This window comes from Schistosoma haematobium, chromosome 3, assembly GCF_000699445.3.
Source record: "Schistosoma haematobium chromosome 3, whole genome shotgun sequence".
Taxonomy (NCBI): domain Eukaryota; kingdom Metazoa; phylum Platyhelminthes; class Trematoda; order Strigeidida; family Schistosomatidae; genus Schistosoma; species Schistosoma haematobium.
In genome coordinates, this window is record NC_067198.1 from 25,707,890 (window position 1) to 25,725,951 (window position 18,062).

Here is an 18,062-nt window from a genome sequence, read left to right on the forward strand (position 1 = left end):
CTCACACTGGAAGTTAATGACTTTATGGACGCCAAATTTTCGTTTGGCAACCCTAACGTTCTTCCAGCCGTCTCCAAAACTAGTCAGCATTGCTCACCGTGGTAGTCGGTGATTAGGCATGTGTAATACGTAGCCTAACCATCTCAGTTGATGTAGATTCACAACCTCATCAACGAATTTACCATCATTTCCTAATACCATGCGTCTAACCTCATTATTACTTACCCGGTGATCCCAGCAGATGCAAGCTATATTTCTAAGACATCTGTGATCAAAACTAGTAGCTTACGAGTATCTTCTACTCTTAATGGACACGTTTCGTAGCCGTAAAGTAAAACAGAACGAACTGCCGCGCAGTATACTCGTCCTTTAGTTGATAGACGGATACCTCGCCTTCTCCATTGGTGATGTAAGTTGACAAAAACCAAACGAGCTTTCTGAAACCATGAAGAGGCTTTGTCACACACCACACCATTAGTGCTGATCAGACTTCCAAGATAAGTGGAGTTTTCGGTGTGGTCGACTACTCCACTCCCTATCCTTAGTTCAGGTGTTGACGCAAGCCAGTCTTGAAGCAACAATCTGCATTTAGGGAAGGAGAAACGCATCACAAACTTCCTGGCATTGTTGCTCAGTGCTACCAAAACACTGTGTCTTCGCCAAACAAAACTATGCCATCTGCGTGTTCCATAGGATCTGAGTTGACTGATAGTGTTTGAGTAAAGAGCCTTCACAAGTTTTATGTACTTCTGAGATACGCCTCTCAACGATAGACAGACACAGACCATCTTGATCTACAGAATCAAATGCTGCTTTCAAGTCCAGAAAAACCATCTTTTTCAGACGCTGATAAGCAAACCTGTGTTTTAGGATCTGAAGAATGGCGAACATGTGATCGGTGCAGCTACGATCGAATTCGAAGCCAGCCTAATTTTCTCGTATATTCAGTTCATGAGTCTTTGTTAGACACCCGATAATTATTGAGGCCAGTATTTCAGACGCTATATTAGTCAAACTAATCCCTCCATGGTTATCACATGATGATCTTGATCCCTTCTTATGTTTTGGGACAAACAGTGGTTGCGACCAGTCTGATGGGATCACATCTAGTCCTCAGATTTTAGCTGAAATATTAGTCAGCCTAGTCGCTAAAACTGGACCACCCTCTCTTGAGAACTATGGAACCAATCCATTTAGACTCACTGCTCTTCCGCGTTTCAGATTAGCTGTAGCCTTTTGAACTTCAGTTAGAGTCGGGGTACCTACTTCAATGTTCCATTCAGGCTATCTGGGAATGGTGGGTAATTGTAGAGTAGCTGAAGGCGAGCTAAACTGTTCTCTATAGTGCTCCGACCATCGTTCTAAACGTCCGGACTAGGTGGGAGCAGATGAGAGTGTCGACTTTTTCCGAGATAGTCTCACTTACATCGGACTTCTAAATTCCGGTTTCTTTTATTAGTCCGAAAAGCTGTCCTATGTTACCTACAGCCGTTATTTTTTCCATCTCTTTTGCTCTCGTTGCCCACCACTAGTCAAGATCGTTCCGTAGGCTTTTAATTAACCTAGATCTGATTTGTTTTCGCTCTTCATCATGTTCAGTCCCTTATGGGATGAGTTTACGAGAGTCTGTCAGTGCAATAGATGTCGCGGAAATCCACTGGTTTATCGTAACCCTTCGGTTCAAATCACCAATAGATATCGCTGTCGTTTTCACGGCTGTCCCTAAATCTTTCCGAGCAACACCTGGTTCAGCCTCGTTGTCGGAATTGCCTAAGTGTGACTTCCGTTGTTTCTGGAATTTGCTTTTTGCCCTACTCATCGCTGAAATCAATTCTAGTGGATTTACTCAATATGGTCTTTCTATATCCAATGGGGTGCCAGCAAATGCGTACTCGTTTTAGAACATAGTCGGAATCTAAACATGTACTCCGGAACAAGCCAGTTTTCTGAGTCATTGTTAACTGTTTGTCTCTTCTGAAAAATTTTTATCTTCATCAAGTCGACATTTATCATCCATAATTCTTATATATGATTTACTGCTTATCATTACCATTTGAATAATCACAATGTAAAAATTTCGATAACTGAATTCTTTAAATGTCTGTTATTCAGAAGTTGAATTCATGAGTCAGTTGAAGCTAAACCACCATGGAAAACCTGGATGCATTGAACGGCTGGTTCGTCCCAGTAAGGGACTCCTCGGAACGGCGCATCCACGATGCTACTTGCGGGACTCGAATACAGGACCTATTGATCTCGCGCAAAGGCCTAACATTTAGACCACTCTGTAATTGATGAAATACTATTATTTCTTGAATAACTATAAAAACACGAATAAACAACTTTAATCAATGAAATAATATACATATTAGAGATCCAAAAAATCATTATTAGGCTTACTTTACTCTAAACACTGATCGACCAATTACTGCACAACCGGTGTACCGGACATATTGAGTTTTAAAATCTACAGATATTGAATAACCTACTTAAAACCCTTATCATAAAAGAGTGTATTTTTAAATGATCTTCATGTTTTTCGTTCGTATTTTTTTAAAAGTAAAGTGTTACTTACCAAAACATAATACACGTTTCGTTTGTCGTTTGTTTACTAGCCGATTTAAGCTCATTTGGAAACTGTGTACCTAATTCACTCTTCATGAGCAACCATCAATATGATTCTTAAAGTAAAACTGTGCTACAGCAATCTTGGTAGGCATGTTAACCGTTTTAAAACAATGTAGAGACTCTAGATCACGTTATTACCTTTTCATATCAGGTCATTATTCCATACTCCAGACCAGACAAATATTACAAAATGTTTCCAAGCGCACAGTAGACAACATCAATTATTTTCAATATTGTATATAAGCGTGGTATTATTATATATAAATTGATGAAAGGTACATGGTTTTTAATTATTATTTGGATGATTTCAGTCATTGATATTGATGAAAATGTTTAAATCAATCAAATTCCACAAAGTCTTTTACTGAAAGAATTTATATGGGTTACATGGGACCAAATTTTATGTACATGTCAAATATGAGGTTTGTTTTATCATTATACCGACTAACTGAGAACAACAAACAAATGACTGAACTAAAGTCCCGTAAAACTAGGAAGTTAACGAACATAACCAGTACCATTTTATGACTGTTGGTTAAGTAACAACAATATACTTACATTCTACTCTGTATACGTTCGAGCAGAGCTTTCGTATAAACATTATTTTCAGCTTCCTGATAGTCCTTAGCCCAAGCTGCACCAAGAGGATTAGTTCGAGCGTCAAAACGACGCTTCGTTGAATTGGAGCCATCGGAAAACAGAACTCTTCTACAGATAAAAAGAAATCGAATACAATAAACAAAGGAACAAACAACACAAAAACTATTGAACAAGACCATAGAAATCTATATTGATGGACTGAATCTTCATGTAAATGTGGCATTATTACCATTTTGTTGCTAGAGTCAATCAGTAATCAATTTTGAATAAAACAATACGATGTTGACTATTACTCAGTGGTCAAACGGTGTTATTAGTTTATCTTATTTCATTACACTTCGATTAGATTTAGTATTTTTTCACACTTGTTTTCTCAGAAATAAAACTGAATGATTACTTCTTGTTCGAAATACTGAAACGGCAAACTATTTTGGCAAATAAGCAAAGATGGATAGTGGCTAGCAGTGGAATCCAGGACGCGCGTTTCGTCCCATTTAGGACTCATCAGCTGGATGTACCTGCATCTCAGAGTTGGTGTTCATACTGGGACTCGAAACCATTACCACTCGCTTCAAACGCCATCAGCAGCTGAGTGGATATCGCGATGGCGTTTGAAGCGAGTGGTAATGGTTTCGAGTCCCAGTGTGAACACCAACTCTGAGATGCAGGTACATCCAGCTGATGAGTCCTAAATGGGACGAAACGCGCGTCCTGGATTCCACTGCTAGCCACTATCCATCTTTGCTTATAAAGCTTCTGAATTAAGACAATATCGAGGCAATACACACAGTATGTACATATGCCAATAACAGACTGATCAATTGCAGTCTTAACACTCAATGGGGTGATTCAAGCAAAACAATACCAAGAGTATTTTGGCAAATATTTACTTTTTGGTGATTTCAGGAATCATGAGACAAATATTTTAAGGACTTGATATTTAAAATCAGATTAACAACTGATTTCACATTTAAGGTCAACATAACTACCGTGCCATGTTGTAGCATGGACATTATCATACACATTCTTATCAATCAGTAATCATACTTTAGATGCTTCCAATAAGCTGGCAAGTGATTCCTACCATTAATGGATAATAAACGTGTAAATACATAAAATAAATGATGAAAAAAATGATTACCCTTATTCTACATTTCAGTGATATACATCAAAAAAATGTTTATCTACTATGCAATAAATATTCAGTATTACTCAGACTACTTCAATGTGTGGGAGCGTAATATCCCAGAATGAAGAATTATTAAGAACATTTGATATTGTTATAAACCCATACATTGGTCAGAGTACAACACAGGTGTAATCAGAAAAATGACCTGTTCAATTCAACATTTCTTTTAGTAATTAAATATGAATATTATGCAAAAAGTTAGTGTTCGGATTTCAAATAGTTACAGAAATGATAGTGAAACAGCATTAAAAAAACTTCCTGAGCGTTTCAAACATTAAAACTTATAGCAGATGTAGAGACTAAAACTGATGAATTTCACTTTCAACAGAAAACTTCCTTCAATTTACTGAAAAAATAGAGTAAATAAATGCAGTATGAGTTACCTGACTTTATTAGTTGAACGATCAATACCTAGTCTGTGACGACGTGGACTGCCTTCTACACCTGAAGAACTACTGTATCCAGAACCAGGTGTAAGCGTGCCACCAGGTGTACTTGTGGGAGTGACAGGAGTGAGTGGTAAAGTCCCTGGTTTCATTGGAGTATTTGACGGTGTGCTCGAAGGTGTTACATCTACAGAAGATGACTCATCACCACTATTTGGTAAAATAACGGTAGTGTTGGAATTTTGTTCAGAAGACGAATCGGCTGCGGCAACTTCTGTGTCATTATCTGGAAAAGTAAGCATGAATAAGAGAAACTAATTTAATAGGACCAAAGTTCTTCTCAATGGAACAAATTGAGGTGATTCCTTGAAAACGGAGAAATGTTTCGAGGAACAACTCGTAAACTACACTAAACAAACGATATCATTTATTTATTTTAACACATAGATATTGGTACAAGGAGGCACCAAATACATATGCGCCACACAAATCTCATTTGATGTGTGAGGGCTGTGATACTGTCCGGGTGCCCAAATCGAAGCGATTAGGGATTACATGCATATTCAAAACAAGCGAAGACTGCTTTCAAAATCCTAAAAAAACGAACACAGGTTTAGAAAGATAAGTTAAAGAACAACATGTCATGTATTATGAGAGGAATAACGAATTATGCAGAAATATGAAACAAATAAATATAAAATAATGCTACTAAAATATGTGTGGTCAAACATCGTCTACACAGTTTCAACTAACGCGGAATAAAGGCTTTGTGGAGACATGTATATGGGAAATAGAGACAACGATACAGATAGTACTAAATTACAACATTAACAAGACAACAAATCAAAAAGAGAGTGAAATCACTTACACGATGTAGAAGTTAGGTCTTGCTTCCGCTTGGATGCTCTTGGAGGAGATGGCATTCTCAAATTGACATCTGTATCACCATGATGCCTGCGACCAGAACGAGAAATTTCGTTCTATGTAGAAAAATACAGAATTGTCTCACGAGTAATGAAAACTTCAACGGAAAATGAAAGTTCACGCTTAAAGAAACATGTTTTTTACATACCGAATATATAATCTCCAAGAAAGCACCGAATGTATGTAATTTATTAAAAATCAGAAAGTAGTAATACTAAATAACAAAATATACATGAATGAGATGATGTAATTTAAGGGGTACAGACTTATATACCCAGGCCTTTGAGCTAAATACTACTTGTGAGAGTCAGCCAAAGTGTAATTAAGTGAAGCAGGACTTTGAGCCTGTGACCTAGTGGTTAAAAGTTGAACGTCTCGGCAACTACTGTCACCGCTCCACAGAACAAATAACAGGGTGCAGTGTATACACATAGCATACAACCGAAAAACCAAACATACTGAATTTACAGAATTTTAGAATGTTTATATGTGATTGAAATTCCGAAATTCTACACTAGTAATCAGAAAATATTGCTATCAAAATTATTCGCCTATTTTTTTGCACATAATATATGATCACACTACGGTTGAGTAGCAGTAGGGTATATCAGTTTCAAAACCAAACCCATAGTGAAAATTTGGTCAATAACATACACAGTCAGATACTAAATGTCTAGTTTTCTATAATTTTTGTTTCAAAACAGTACTTGGGCTTCGGCTGATCATCGAAACTAATATCTTGTACTGTATTAGTCAGAACTTTTTCTCTGTAGTTACTACAAAAGAATTTGTCTCTTCTTAAAACTAAGACGACAGACTATCGAGATATGTCAGATAAAACTGCGTCCAACTACTAGGTTTAATCAAAGATTTTCATTCATCTAACTGACAGCATTCGACCACCATTGCTAAAAATAATTAGAGTTAAACACCAGAATATGGTACTGTCACCTGCTTAAAGTTAAATGAGGCTATTATTGACTAAGTTGATGTTAATGAACATTAGATTTTATGAAGAACTTACATGTTAACGTAAGTTACAAACTGAAAAGACAAATACTACCATAAACTAAAATAACAGGAATATGTGATTTCAGTGTTTTTCTCCAAGTTCTAGAAACCCTACAAAAACAAGACTTTAAACAGTTTATCAGTTTTCCTAATAAGATTTCATATTAACCATTCGACATTTTTAATTTTGTTTCCTTATCATTTAAATTGTTCCTAGCCTCACCAATTTTTCCCAATTCACGGATGACCAACCAGAACGTCCAGTAGTATCATGTTCTTTTACAACAGAGTGACCAGACCAAGACCCAGAAAACGTAGAACCATCAGCATCCAGTTTGCAGTTATTCGACAAAAGACCCAATCTTTTCGCTCTATCAGCAGCAACTTCTACATACTGAGCTCCAATGTTCCCATCAGAAGATTGAGTCAATTTTATTGACGAATTATTAGCAGCATCAATAAAATTCGTAGTATCATCATTTAGAGCAACACAATCCTTGTTTGCATTGGCATTTGTTGTTGTGTCCGATGATTGGTTAGATGTACCTTGAAATTCAGTATTTTCATTTCCACATACATTGCAGGTATATCCATCACTCAATCGAGGCATAGTAACATTGTAATATGACTCCATACACTGTACATGTTGACAAGTACTAAAGTGAAACATTCAATAAAAAAGATAAAAATAACACAAACGAAACTCTTCAATCAAATGAAAAACATTAAACAATTGGCTTGTAAATTACTGGATGTTTATCACATCAATTTTGCTTGATTATAAATCGATAGCTAATTATTTACATAAAGTGGAGAGGAAATGAAATAGACAAATTTGTTATTGTAGCACAGCCAAAACAGATTACTGTTTGATAATACGATGCTAAATTGCATACTAAGATAGCTTAAAAGTAAAATGATAAATAAGTGCTTATTGAAACTAATTACTGAAATCAAGAGCAATTTTGCGTCACACATTTCGATATGTAAATAGTGGGTGCACTAGTTTAAGCCGGGAAACTTGCTTTTCATTAATACGTTTCTTTTTATCATATGAACGACATATTTTACGATGACTTGTACAAATTGTATCACGACAGATATACTAGATTGTGTCGATTAAATCATTAACACTTGATTCGACGACGTGCGAAAACTTTTATGTTGTTTGAATAGATAATACATCAATAGTATTCATTTAATGTAAAAGTTTTATAAACTATTATTAGGAAACTAGATTTTCCAGACCACACAATATTAACTGAGATGAAAGTTTTACAACCGTGATGCTATTCAGGGAACATTCAAAATGTTTAGTAATCGCAAAAATAATTTTATTTATCACTTTATGTGATACATTTGATCAAACTTGAACAATTTCTCTAAGATTTATCCGCATATTACCAACCAGCAGAGGAATACTAACAAGATATCCAGACCAGTTTACGCTTCACAAACTACTGGATAACTTCAAAATATAGAAGGCACCTGAACAAATGCTATTCTAATAAACGTGAATTTTAACAAAGGAAAAAATTAAAAAAACTACAGAATACCGAACAAAATGAACTTCAGAGTTAACGTTTTAGGTTAGTTAGGCCACGTCACTAGAATGTCGGTAAAACAAAATAGTAAAACAGTAAGCTTCAAATCACGCATATTTATTTCAGTATTTTGTCAACGTCACTCATTTGACCAACTACAGGTTAAAATAACCAATGGCTGAAAGCTGAAAGGTTTAACTAGTCACTCAATCACTGTTTTACATCTTTCTATAATAAGATTTTATGCTTATTTGAAAAATATAAAGACCAGACAAACCTGCATTTGGGACATCGTATAAGTCCGGATTTAGGTTGAGAGTGACCACATACACAGCGGACATCAGCCCATACATTATTACCGACCCAAGCGTTATCAACAGCCGGCTGAATATATGAGCCATTGGAAGAAGGAATAACGATCTGAAATACAAATTTAAGGAACGTTGATGCAAAAACATTTATTTTGTTCATTGTTTTAAAAAAGTAACTTATGATTGGTATTTTCTCCAGCTGGAAAGTAGTCAATTTCAGATAACACCAAGCGTGAACGATAGTATGAATGTTGGACGACAAAAGAAACAATAATTAGACACCGCTCTATTAATACATTTAGCGCAAATTTAAAAATTCAACCTAAGTAACAAAAGCAACATTGTATGAAGTCATTAATTCGACTAGTACTCATCGGTCGACAAAAGTCCTAAAGAAACAGATCAACTACTCTGCGTAAACGTTAACAAGGTATAGTTTGCTACTTGGTTACAGAAGGACAATTAAATAAGCAGAGAATTTACGACATTGTATGTGCATTTGCAAGCAGTAAACAACTCAGAGTAAGTAACAGCAGTGATAATCAACACATTGCTTGATCTCAGAAAGATAGAGAATGCAAAATAAGGACATGTACATCAAATTTTATTGGCTTGTTGAAAATGACTTGAATGTCTGCCACAAGATTAAACTCATATGCTTGAAAATATTTTACCTACAAACTCTTAGATATAATACAGCTAGTTGGCTAACCTATTTTATCCAAACAAATTCCAGTTACTTAACATGAAAATGCTCTACCTAGATTTAAGTCCATCTACAGTTTTTAAGAGCTCTTAAGTAGCTTCAAATTATGTTGAATGAAAAGAATCATGGTTAAGCAATCTCAGTGGCCATGTGATCACGTCTGATGTAAAATGTAATCATTAATAAACTGTATTACCATAACAAATTGCAAAAATGACATACTGAAATAGTGTATGAATCGTAAAAAAATAAGATTACCTTTGCAATATAATCCACTTCTGATGTGTCACTATCCAAATCACTTAACTGAGAAGGTGAAACAGCAAGTTCTTCGGGCACTTCAATGACCTACAAGATGTAAAAGCTCATGATTATTAACGAATCGCCTACTTACTGCAAGCTTTAAGTAGTATCGTAACGAATCGCGACATATTAAGTAGGAACTTAGTTATCGCCACAGTTTGGAAGTAAACACCCGTCCCATAATGAAGCAGTGATCACACAACTATCTGTAATTACTATGCCTCAGATGTGGGTTCCATACGTTTTGTGTTTGAGCAACCGAGGCACTAAAGAAGGATATGAACATTATGACGACACTAAACCAACACTATAAGCAGAAGCACGTGGCTGTCGTCTGAACAGTCGAACTTAAATGTTCGTTAGGTTTGACTGTTATTCCCATTATCACGAAATTTCACACACACATTTATTCCCTTAGGAATTACACTTTCCATTTCAGCGTTTCACGCGTAGACCTTTCTAGAAATTTTCATTTTTTATTTATATTTTTATTTGAATACAAATATTGGTACAAGAGGGCACCAAATATATATGCGCCATACAAAACAATGAGAATTCGAAGAGAGAGAAAAAGGAGGTAAGGGGCGTAAAAAAAGACCAGATTAGTGTAATGTAGTGTAATAATAATAATAATAATAATAATAATAATAATAATAACGGGGAAAACGGAAAAGTATAATCAGAAGAAATCTTTCAGTTAAGGAAGAAACAACCATTTTTTATGAAAAAAAGTAAAAGAAGGTTACAACAGGATCGCCACTGGCTTCTATTCTGAGCCATATCTCATAACGCCTCTAGCCACTGTGTTGCCCCATCTCTAGGACCTCAGCCAGGGAGTCGTGAAGAACCAACACAAGCCAACCCTTTGCAGCTTTCTTTCATACCACGACACCATGTCATACACTGACCACCTCTCCGCTTTTTCCAACCAGTCCCAGTGTCGGCAAATTATGCATGACGTGTAATTCTCTGGGACGACATTCGTAGAACATGTCCAAGCCACCGAAGTCTGTGTTTCAAGATGGTGACACCAAGTGCATTATCATCTCTGTGCCCTAACACACGATGCCGAACCTCTGCATTACTAACATGGTGTTGCCACTGGATGTCAGCAATCCTTCGGAGACAACGATGATCGGACACAGAGAGTCGTCTAACATCCTCAACTCAGAGAGGTCAGGTTTCACAAGCATAAAGCGAAACTGCTCTCACCGATGCGTTGTAGATCCCACCTTTTAAAGCCAGACTAACAACACGAAGGCACAAAACATGGCCCTGATTGGTATAAGCCGCTCTGGCTTTCACCATACGTGCAGTGATCTCATCACTCACGCCACCACCAGCACTTATGCAGCTACCCAGATACACGAACTTATCGACTACTTCTACCTGCTCACCACTCAGGGTGGGTACAGGATTAGAATCCTGCCAGTCTTGTAGAAGTACTTTGCACTTCGAAGGTGCAAAGCACACATCATACCTACGGACATTGATTGCCGACTGATTAATGGCGGATTGTATGGCTTGGGCATTATCGCGTACTCAATGTCGAGAAGTCTTTCTCCAGGCAACAGATCCACACCACCATTACTTACATCCATCAGAGCTGTTTTCAGAATGTCATCGATGGCAAAATTGAAGAGGAATGGTGAGATTCGGCAACCCTGTCTAACCCCACTGCTCGAATGGAACAATGGAGAAAGGTGGTTGTATGCCCTCACTCTACCTGAGGTGTTTGTATATAGGGCCTTTAGGGTGTTAATGAACTTCTCAGGCACACCCTTCTTCAATAGACAATTCCAGAGAACAGTCCTGTTCAACGAGTCGAAGGCAACCCTAATGTCCAGAAACACTACGATTGTTGGCCTTTGATAAGTATGACGGTGTTCTAACATTTGGCGGAGGGTGGAGATATGATCAATACATCCTCGACCGGAACGAAACCCAGCCTGCTCCTCGCGAGTCAATCTTTCTCGGGTTTTGAACAACCTACGAAGTATGACGGAAGCCAATAGCTTGGACGCAATCGGAAGTAGACTTATCGCCCGATAGTTGTTACAGGAACGACGTGAACCCTTTTTAAAGATAGGGACAACTATCGACTCATTCCATGACGTTGATACACTCTCTAACTCCCAGACCTTTGTAAACAACGTCGTCAGTTCCTTAGTCACAAAGTCACCACCATCTTTAAAAAGAGCCGGAGGCAAGTCATCTGGGCCAGGTGATTTGTAACGCTTCAAGAGATGGAGTTCCTTGCGGACTTCCGCCTCATTTAGTGGATTAGTCGTCACCGGCCATGGAAGGCAGAACAGTCTGACCGATGTTGCTGGAGCAGCAGGCCAGTTGAACTGCCCTTCGAAAAATTCTGCGCATCGTCCAAGACGTCGATGGATGTTAGTGATCGGCCTCCCATCATCCTCGCAGATTGTTTCGCTCACACCAGACTTCTTGCTGCCAGTGGCTCGGATGAGTTGGAAGAGCTTCCGGTAATTACCAGATGCAGCTGCTGCTTCTAGCTTATTAGCACGCTTCGACCACCAGGCTTCTCGGTCCTTACGCAAGCTTTGCCCAATTTCATTACGTAACATCCTTCGTTTATGGTCAAACTCACGGTCACCCGGAGTAGACCGACGGGCTTCAATGAGTTGTAAGGAACCAGAAGAAACCCAGTGCTTAAGAGCGGGACGTTTCGCGAACCCATAACTGACTGCACCCACCATTTTCATGGCGTCATGCAATTGCGACCAATGCTCATCTATACTTTTCGGTGGAATGGTAGCTAGCCTAGAAGCTAGCTCGATTCGATACTTACTAGCAACAAAAGTTGCAACCAGCTTGCTAACACCAATCCGTTGGTGGCGGTCACTTCGTTGGCCACTGAAAAGTAAGGTAAGATTGGTACACACCAGAGCATGATCACAGTCCAGATAGGTACTCCAAAAGGAGCGGCAGTCTTGTACACAACCACGAGAGCGGTAGCTGATCGCGATGTGATCAATCTGAGTCCAGGCTTGAGATGCAGAGGGAGGACGCCAGGTGGCACATCGGCGATGACTGTGTCGAAAGTTAGTGCTAGCCAGAAACAGGTTGTGGTTTGTGCACAGTTGCAGTAAACGGTCCCCGTTATCTGTCCTGCGATCAACAAGTCCCCATCGGCCACCTAAACAATCCTCTTCTGTGCCTAGACGCCCGACCTGAGCATTCAAGTCTCCGGCTAGTACTACAATATCTGTCGAACGCACTTTCTGGAGAATAGATAATTGGTGGTAGAATTCATCCTTGATTGCATCCGGGCTGTAATCTGTCGGGGCATAAGCGGAGATGACGAAAACACATCGTTTCTCACGCCCGTTTCTTCTCACGTTGATGGAACTTTCTAATCTAGAAAGGGTAGCCCCCAAATGCCCTTTCTAAAAAGCTTACTTGCTGACCAGCAATTGGCTTATAAAATAGTTGTTTGGCGATGAAATTAACGAAACATATTGACTTAAAGACCTTGTATAACAATGTAAGGAAGTTCGAGATCTATTCCTATCAGTCTAAATGTAAAATGTAGCTTCAAGACAAGTCACCATCAATGCCGTTTGACCATACCATAGACAGTGAAGTAGATGAGATCATTGGCCGCTTTGACTATCTTGAGAGTTTCATCAGTTAAGATGTTGCTATCTGACGGAATTTCGACATGGATAAATTTTGCTTAGGATTTTCCCGTTTGCACCACTTACAGTTTAGGTGAAACATCCGTATGAATATTCGAGAGCAAGTGTACTTTTCGGCAGTACGCTCTATTTGACCATAGTACTTTTTAAGGATTGATGGCATATAATGGAGCAACGGAATGTGCAATAATGAAATCGGACTTGGAATACTAGGCAAAGATGCTAAATAGATCGCTTTCGACTAAGTTGAGTGGAAGATGTATAAGTATTTCTGATCGTCGGTTACCCTGACGCGCAATGTTGGCTGGAATAGGATCAAATTTAAGAAAAACCGAGGTGATGTTTGCCCATGAAGTTATTGACTAATGATAAGTTCAAACTACTTGATTAGCCTAGGTGTGGTAACCGTGACTAGTGACTAAACGTTGGTTAAGATGACTCAGAACCGGTCACAGTAGTGCAAATACACTTACTCTTTAACATCTTGATCTTGCATCCCAATATTCCTTTATTCTTAACTTCTGATTTTGTCTTCTTGAACCAGTTTAATGTTTAGTATTTCGTATTGTCGATGCTAGTCCCACTATTTCAACTTCCTCTCTGTTCATTGCATTAATTTCATATCTTGCTGATTAAATGGTGACAACTTAGGCTAACGCGCAACTACGCAAGGTCTTACGATAACTATGATTGACTGAAATTAATACCTTTGTTATACTGACTAATTTTCTTTCCTTGTTATCAAAGTAATATATCAGCACTGAATTTTAGTAACTTGAATAAATGCACAGTTTTGCCTTGTAGTACGTTGAGTAGGATTGACATGGGGTCCCTGTCTTCTTTATCACTAATTATTTCCCAGTACCGAGACTTTATAAGGAATCCGAAGGTGGTCAAGTACATAAATGCAACTGTAAATCTAAAAAGATATTAGTTTTGTTCTTGGTATTTTAATACCACCGATTTCTTTCTTATTAAATAAGTTCCTGATCCATTTCATAATTATTGCCTATTTGTCTTATATTGAGTACTACGCAGTATATAAATGAAATTTAGACCATAAGCTCACTGTGTAATAAGAATGGTGAAAGGAATCATTTTTTCTATCTAGAAATCCAAATAAACACTGATCGTTTATTCTGGAAACTAACTAGGCGTATGTCAATATTAGTTGCGTAAACAGCTCAAAACCGATGGTGTTAAGCGAACATAATCAAAGCTAGCGAAAACACATAAAACATTCATTCTAATCTTCATAAGTCTACGAAATTAAGCATTTTGAAGTGCACAGCATATGAACGTTTGTGAAAATATATTAACTCAACATACCTTCAACTCAGGTTCACACCGTAACTCCATTTGTTCATAATTGGAAATTTGTGAGCCAAATCGTGAAGGTATATACTGATCCTTCGAATCACTATCCGCCAACGTTTTGTCGTCGAGATCTATGGATTTAGAATACCATAGCCCACTAGAGTGTTTTTTACCATCACTGCTGTACATACCATTCCCTTCGAGTGTGGAGCGTTTAAAAGTAAGTGAACTTTGCCTATCGAAACGCTTATCAATATTATGTTTTTGCTCATTATCTTCAGCCCCTAATTTACAGCCTGACTTTTGGGCAAACAAATTTTTCGAGCAGAGATTGTTCAGCTTTGTATCTGAAAATTTATTTTTCGGCACTTGAAGATCCATTAAATGGGGTGCCATTGAGGGAGGAGTTAATCCTGAAGGAAGGGCGTAATTATGATCGTTATACTTCAGGCCAAATGAACAAATAGTTGGGCCAAATGAAAGTGATGTATCCGGATACATCGTTTCAAAATCTTCCTCACTAACAAATAGAACAAAAAATAAATAACTTGATATATGGTATGGTTATGGACAGTTTAGTCAGCCAGTCGAACCAAACGTAGAACCGGGTACATGTGTACAAACATTGAAATTGACATACCTCATTCGCACGACGAGATGAAATTGTCAGAGCAAATACCAGGGTAGTAGCGGTATCAACAGTGTTGATAGTAATAGAAAAGATAAGCATCGAAGAAGTGATCCAGGGAAATATGGAGTCATGGAATAAAAACAATTAACAGGATAATTTACAAACTAAAGATCTAAGGGGAAGCAAAGAGTGAGGGCACATTTCAGAAGTTTTCTAGTCGTCATTCAAAGTCTCTAATCATTGGTCACGATAATTACGAGGACTCCGACTAGATAGTCTGTACCCTCCCATATAAACTTAACGGAAACATGTATGAGTATTAGGGATTAAGCAGTTACACTTTCTTGACAGCTATTGCTGGAAAGAATCCTCCTCAGACTGATTATAGGTAATCTAAAATCTCTGTCCTAACGTACTGCTATTATAATCTGGGTTAAACATCCTTAAGACTAAAGAATAAATGGCTTAGGTCGTTGGTAAGCAAACTTAAATTCCAGAACTCAGTGTAGACTTAGTCAGTATACCCCAAACAATTTCTAATATCTGTTAAGTATTTGCAATATTGTTATACTCAAGCTACGAAGGAGTCATATGGCTGCAGAGCAAGTTACCTTACTCAAATCCTTTCGCGAATCACATCAATTCAGTGGATATTAAAACGTGTCCTCCAGAAAAATGCAAGAATTTCTGAAAGGGTTACGCAAAAACTGAGGTGAAAACACGTTCCTAAGGATAGGACTGTTACCAACTTGATGGGAAAAGGATAAATCATGCCTAGGTGGTTTAGTTCGTGTAGAATAGTCCAGGATCACGCGTTAAATCTGTGCTTCAGCTAAATCAAGTGTTTCTACTAATTGAAATTTGCAAATATCTCTATAAATTTCGGCTATAGCACAGCAGAAATCAAACTGTCAATTGAGACCCCCGAAGTGCTATTTCGTGATCACTAGTCTAAATGAAAATGTGGAACTATGGAACAAGAAATCTTGATAATGTTAATAACATTGTCGGATTAGTGGACGTGAAAACTGACAAACAAAACATCTAGTCGAGTCTCAACCCTAGCGCAGGTTGCTAAACTTCAAATGTAATGGAAATTTCACTAGACCCCCTTCCAGGTTTCAACACAAACTGCGTCAGGAGTACTATGAACCGAGCATTATTATTGTCCGTCTAAATCACGAACACTCAGTACCATTCCACGTTATATAACACAGACCAAAACTAAAACCACACAAGTGGGTATTAAGCTCTAGTCTAAGGGGCACATTTACTGGTATTACAAACAACCCGTTTTAGCTATCTCGAGAACTACCTATAAGTGAAACTTGTCTCCTAGTCTTTGACTTAATTTGTTGGATAACTAGGATACCTAACGACATTATCCAGTTACATTTATATAAGCAAGACAAAACAAGATCGCTCTCATATGAAAGCATTCCTTAGAAATTGAAGTGGGACATGGGTGTATTCCGTGTACATTTCAATAACTTACTCTCCTTTAAGCTCTACACAAGCAGTTAGTTCAAACATTGGTCCAACGAGACGAATACCACTTTCAGGATCTGCATTGCAATATTTTTTCTGTGCAGATTGAAAAAACGAACTGTAGTTGTGCGACGGACGACCATCAGCGCCTCGAGACAAATAGGTTGTCCTCCTTCTAATGTCCATATTTACAATAGTTTTGTACAAGTGATATATGAGGATTATAGATTAGTGATAGTCGAAAAACAGCTGCCAAGCATAGTGAAGAGACGTCCACAAGTCGATAGTCGCGCACTGTACCTACCTATTGTGCAGATTGGATGCAGACAAACACTAACTTCTAAACACTTTTACCACCCATATAGAGAATGTTTGACGAAATTTATTATACAAAAACTCTATTCCAATACTTCTACCCTAAATTAAGAAGATATCGTACTCTGGATTTTTTTAATAATTATAGGTTAGTTGTACAACATAGATAGTTATGATATCAATTGTTTGTCTGTGATGTTTAAGTATTATTGTGTGTATGCGTAATCTGATGTTGTTTTGTGTTTATATTTTCGACCAGCTTCAACGTGACCTAAGCGCTCGTTTCAAAAACGGCAGTGATTTTTGTACTTGTTGTGATTATACTTGCTTTGGGTACTTATTGCACCAAAAAGCACTCTTGGTCTACTTTAACTAAAAGTACTTTGGTTAAAGTTTGAAATTTTTTCGCTAATTTTTGTCCTAGATACCCTTTTTTCCTCCTAGACCAACACTTGTGTTCACATCGTGATCACTGTGTGTTTTTAAACCTTTTAAATCTAATTACAATGGTTGGTAAGACTCACAAATGTGAGCAACCAAATTGTTTGTTCCCCGTTGAGGAGGGAATCCAGTGTGATGACTGTAAAAAGTGGTACCACACAATGTGTACACGCCTAAGTCCGATGGCATACAAAAGATCCTCGAAGCCTAACTCGCATTGGCTTTGTATGTTCTGCTGCACGGATAAGAAGGTACTAACTCAGGAGGCTATGGGCCTATTGGCTTTGGCCTGCAAGAAAAACGATGACACATGCGCTGACAACACCGGCAGTGACAGTGACTTAAGATGACTCAGGTATTCAGTGTATGACAACGCTTTAACCAGCAACACCTTCCAATATAATTTGTACCCACCGAGAGAAATCAAAAGACAGAGTCGAGGAGATCGGGAGAGTATATTTGGCGATGACCAATATATCGGAATTCTCTGATCTAATCTGGCTAGCGATTGCAGTAGCAGTTGAGCACGGCGTTACCACACGTGATCTGGTGCGGATGCCTGACCGAGCGCCTTCAGCTAGATGAGTCCACTAAAACATATGG

At 38.0% G+C, this 18,062-nt stretch overlaps 1 protein-coding gene across 1 annotated transcript in view; it reads right to left on the bottom strand.

Annotated features, from left to right (window-relative positions):
* GID8_2 (Glucose-induced degradation complex subunit) overlaps window positions 1-17,171 on the bottom strand; it is a 38,480-nt gene extending 21,309 nt beyond the window's left edge. Inside the window, exons 1-8 of the mRNA XM_012944641.3 lie at window positions 16,711-17,171; window positions 14,597-15,104; window positions 9,558-9,647; window positions 8,560-8,702; window positions 6,962-7,394; window positions 5,672-5,783; window positions 4,801-5,089; window positions 3,187-3,336 (exon numbers count right to left, since the gene is read on the bottom strand). Of these exons, the coding sequence (XP_012800095.1) occupies window positions 3,187-3,336; window positions 4,801-5,089; window positions 5,672-5,783; window positions 6,962-7,394; window positions 8,560-8,702; window positions 9,558-9,647; window positions 14,597-15,104; window positions 16,711-16,889 (1,904 nt within the window). The 5' untranslated portion in view covers window positions 16,890-17,171. The remainder of the gene's footprint in view (window positions 1-3,186; window positions 3,337-4,800; window positions 5,090-5,671; window positions 5,784-6,961; window positions 7,395-8,559; window positions 8,703-9,557; window positions 9,648-14,596; window positions 15,105-16,710) is intronic.
* Between the last annotated feature and the right edge of the window lie 891 nt (window positions 17,172-18,062).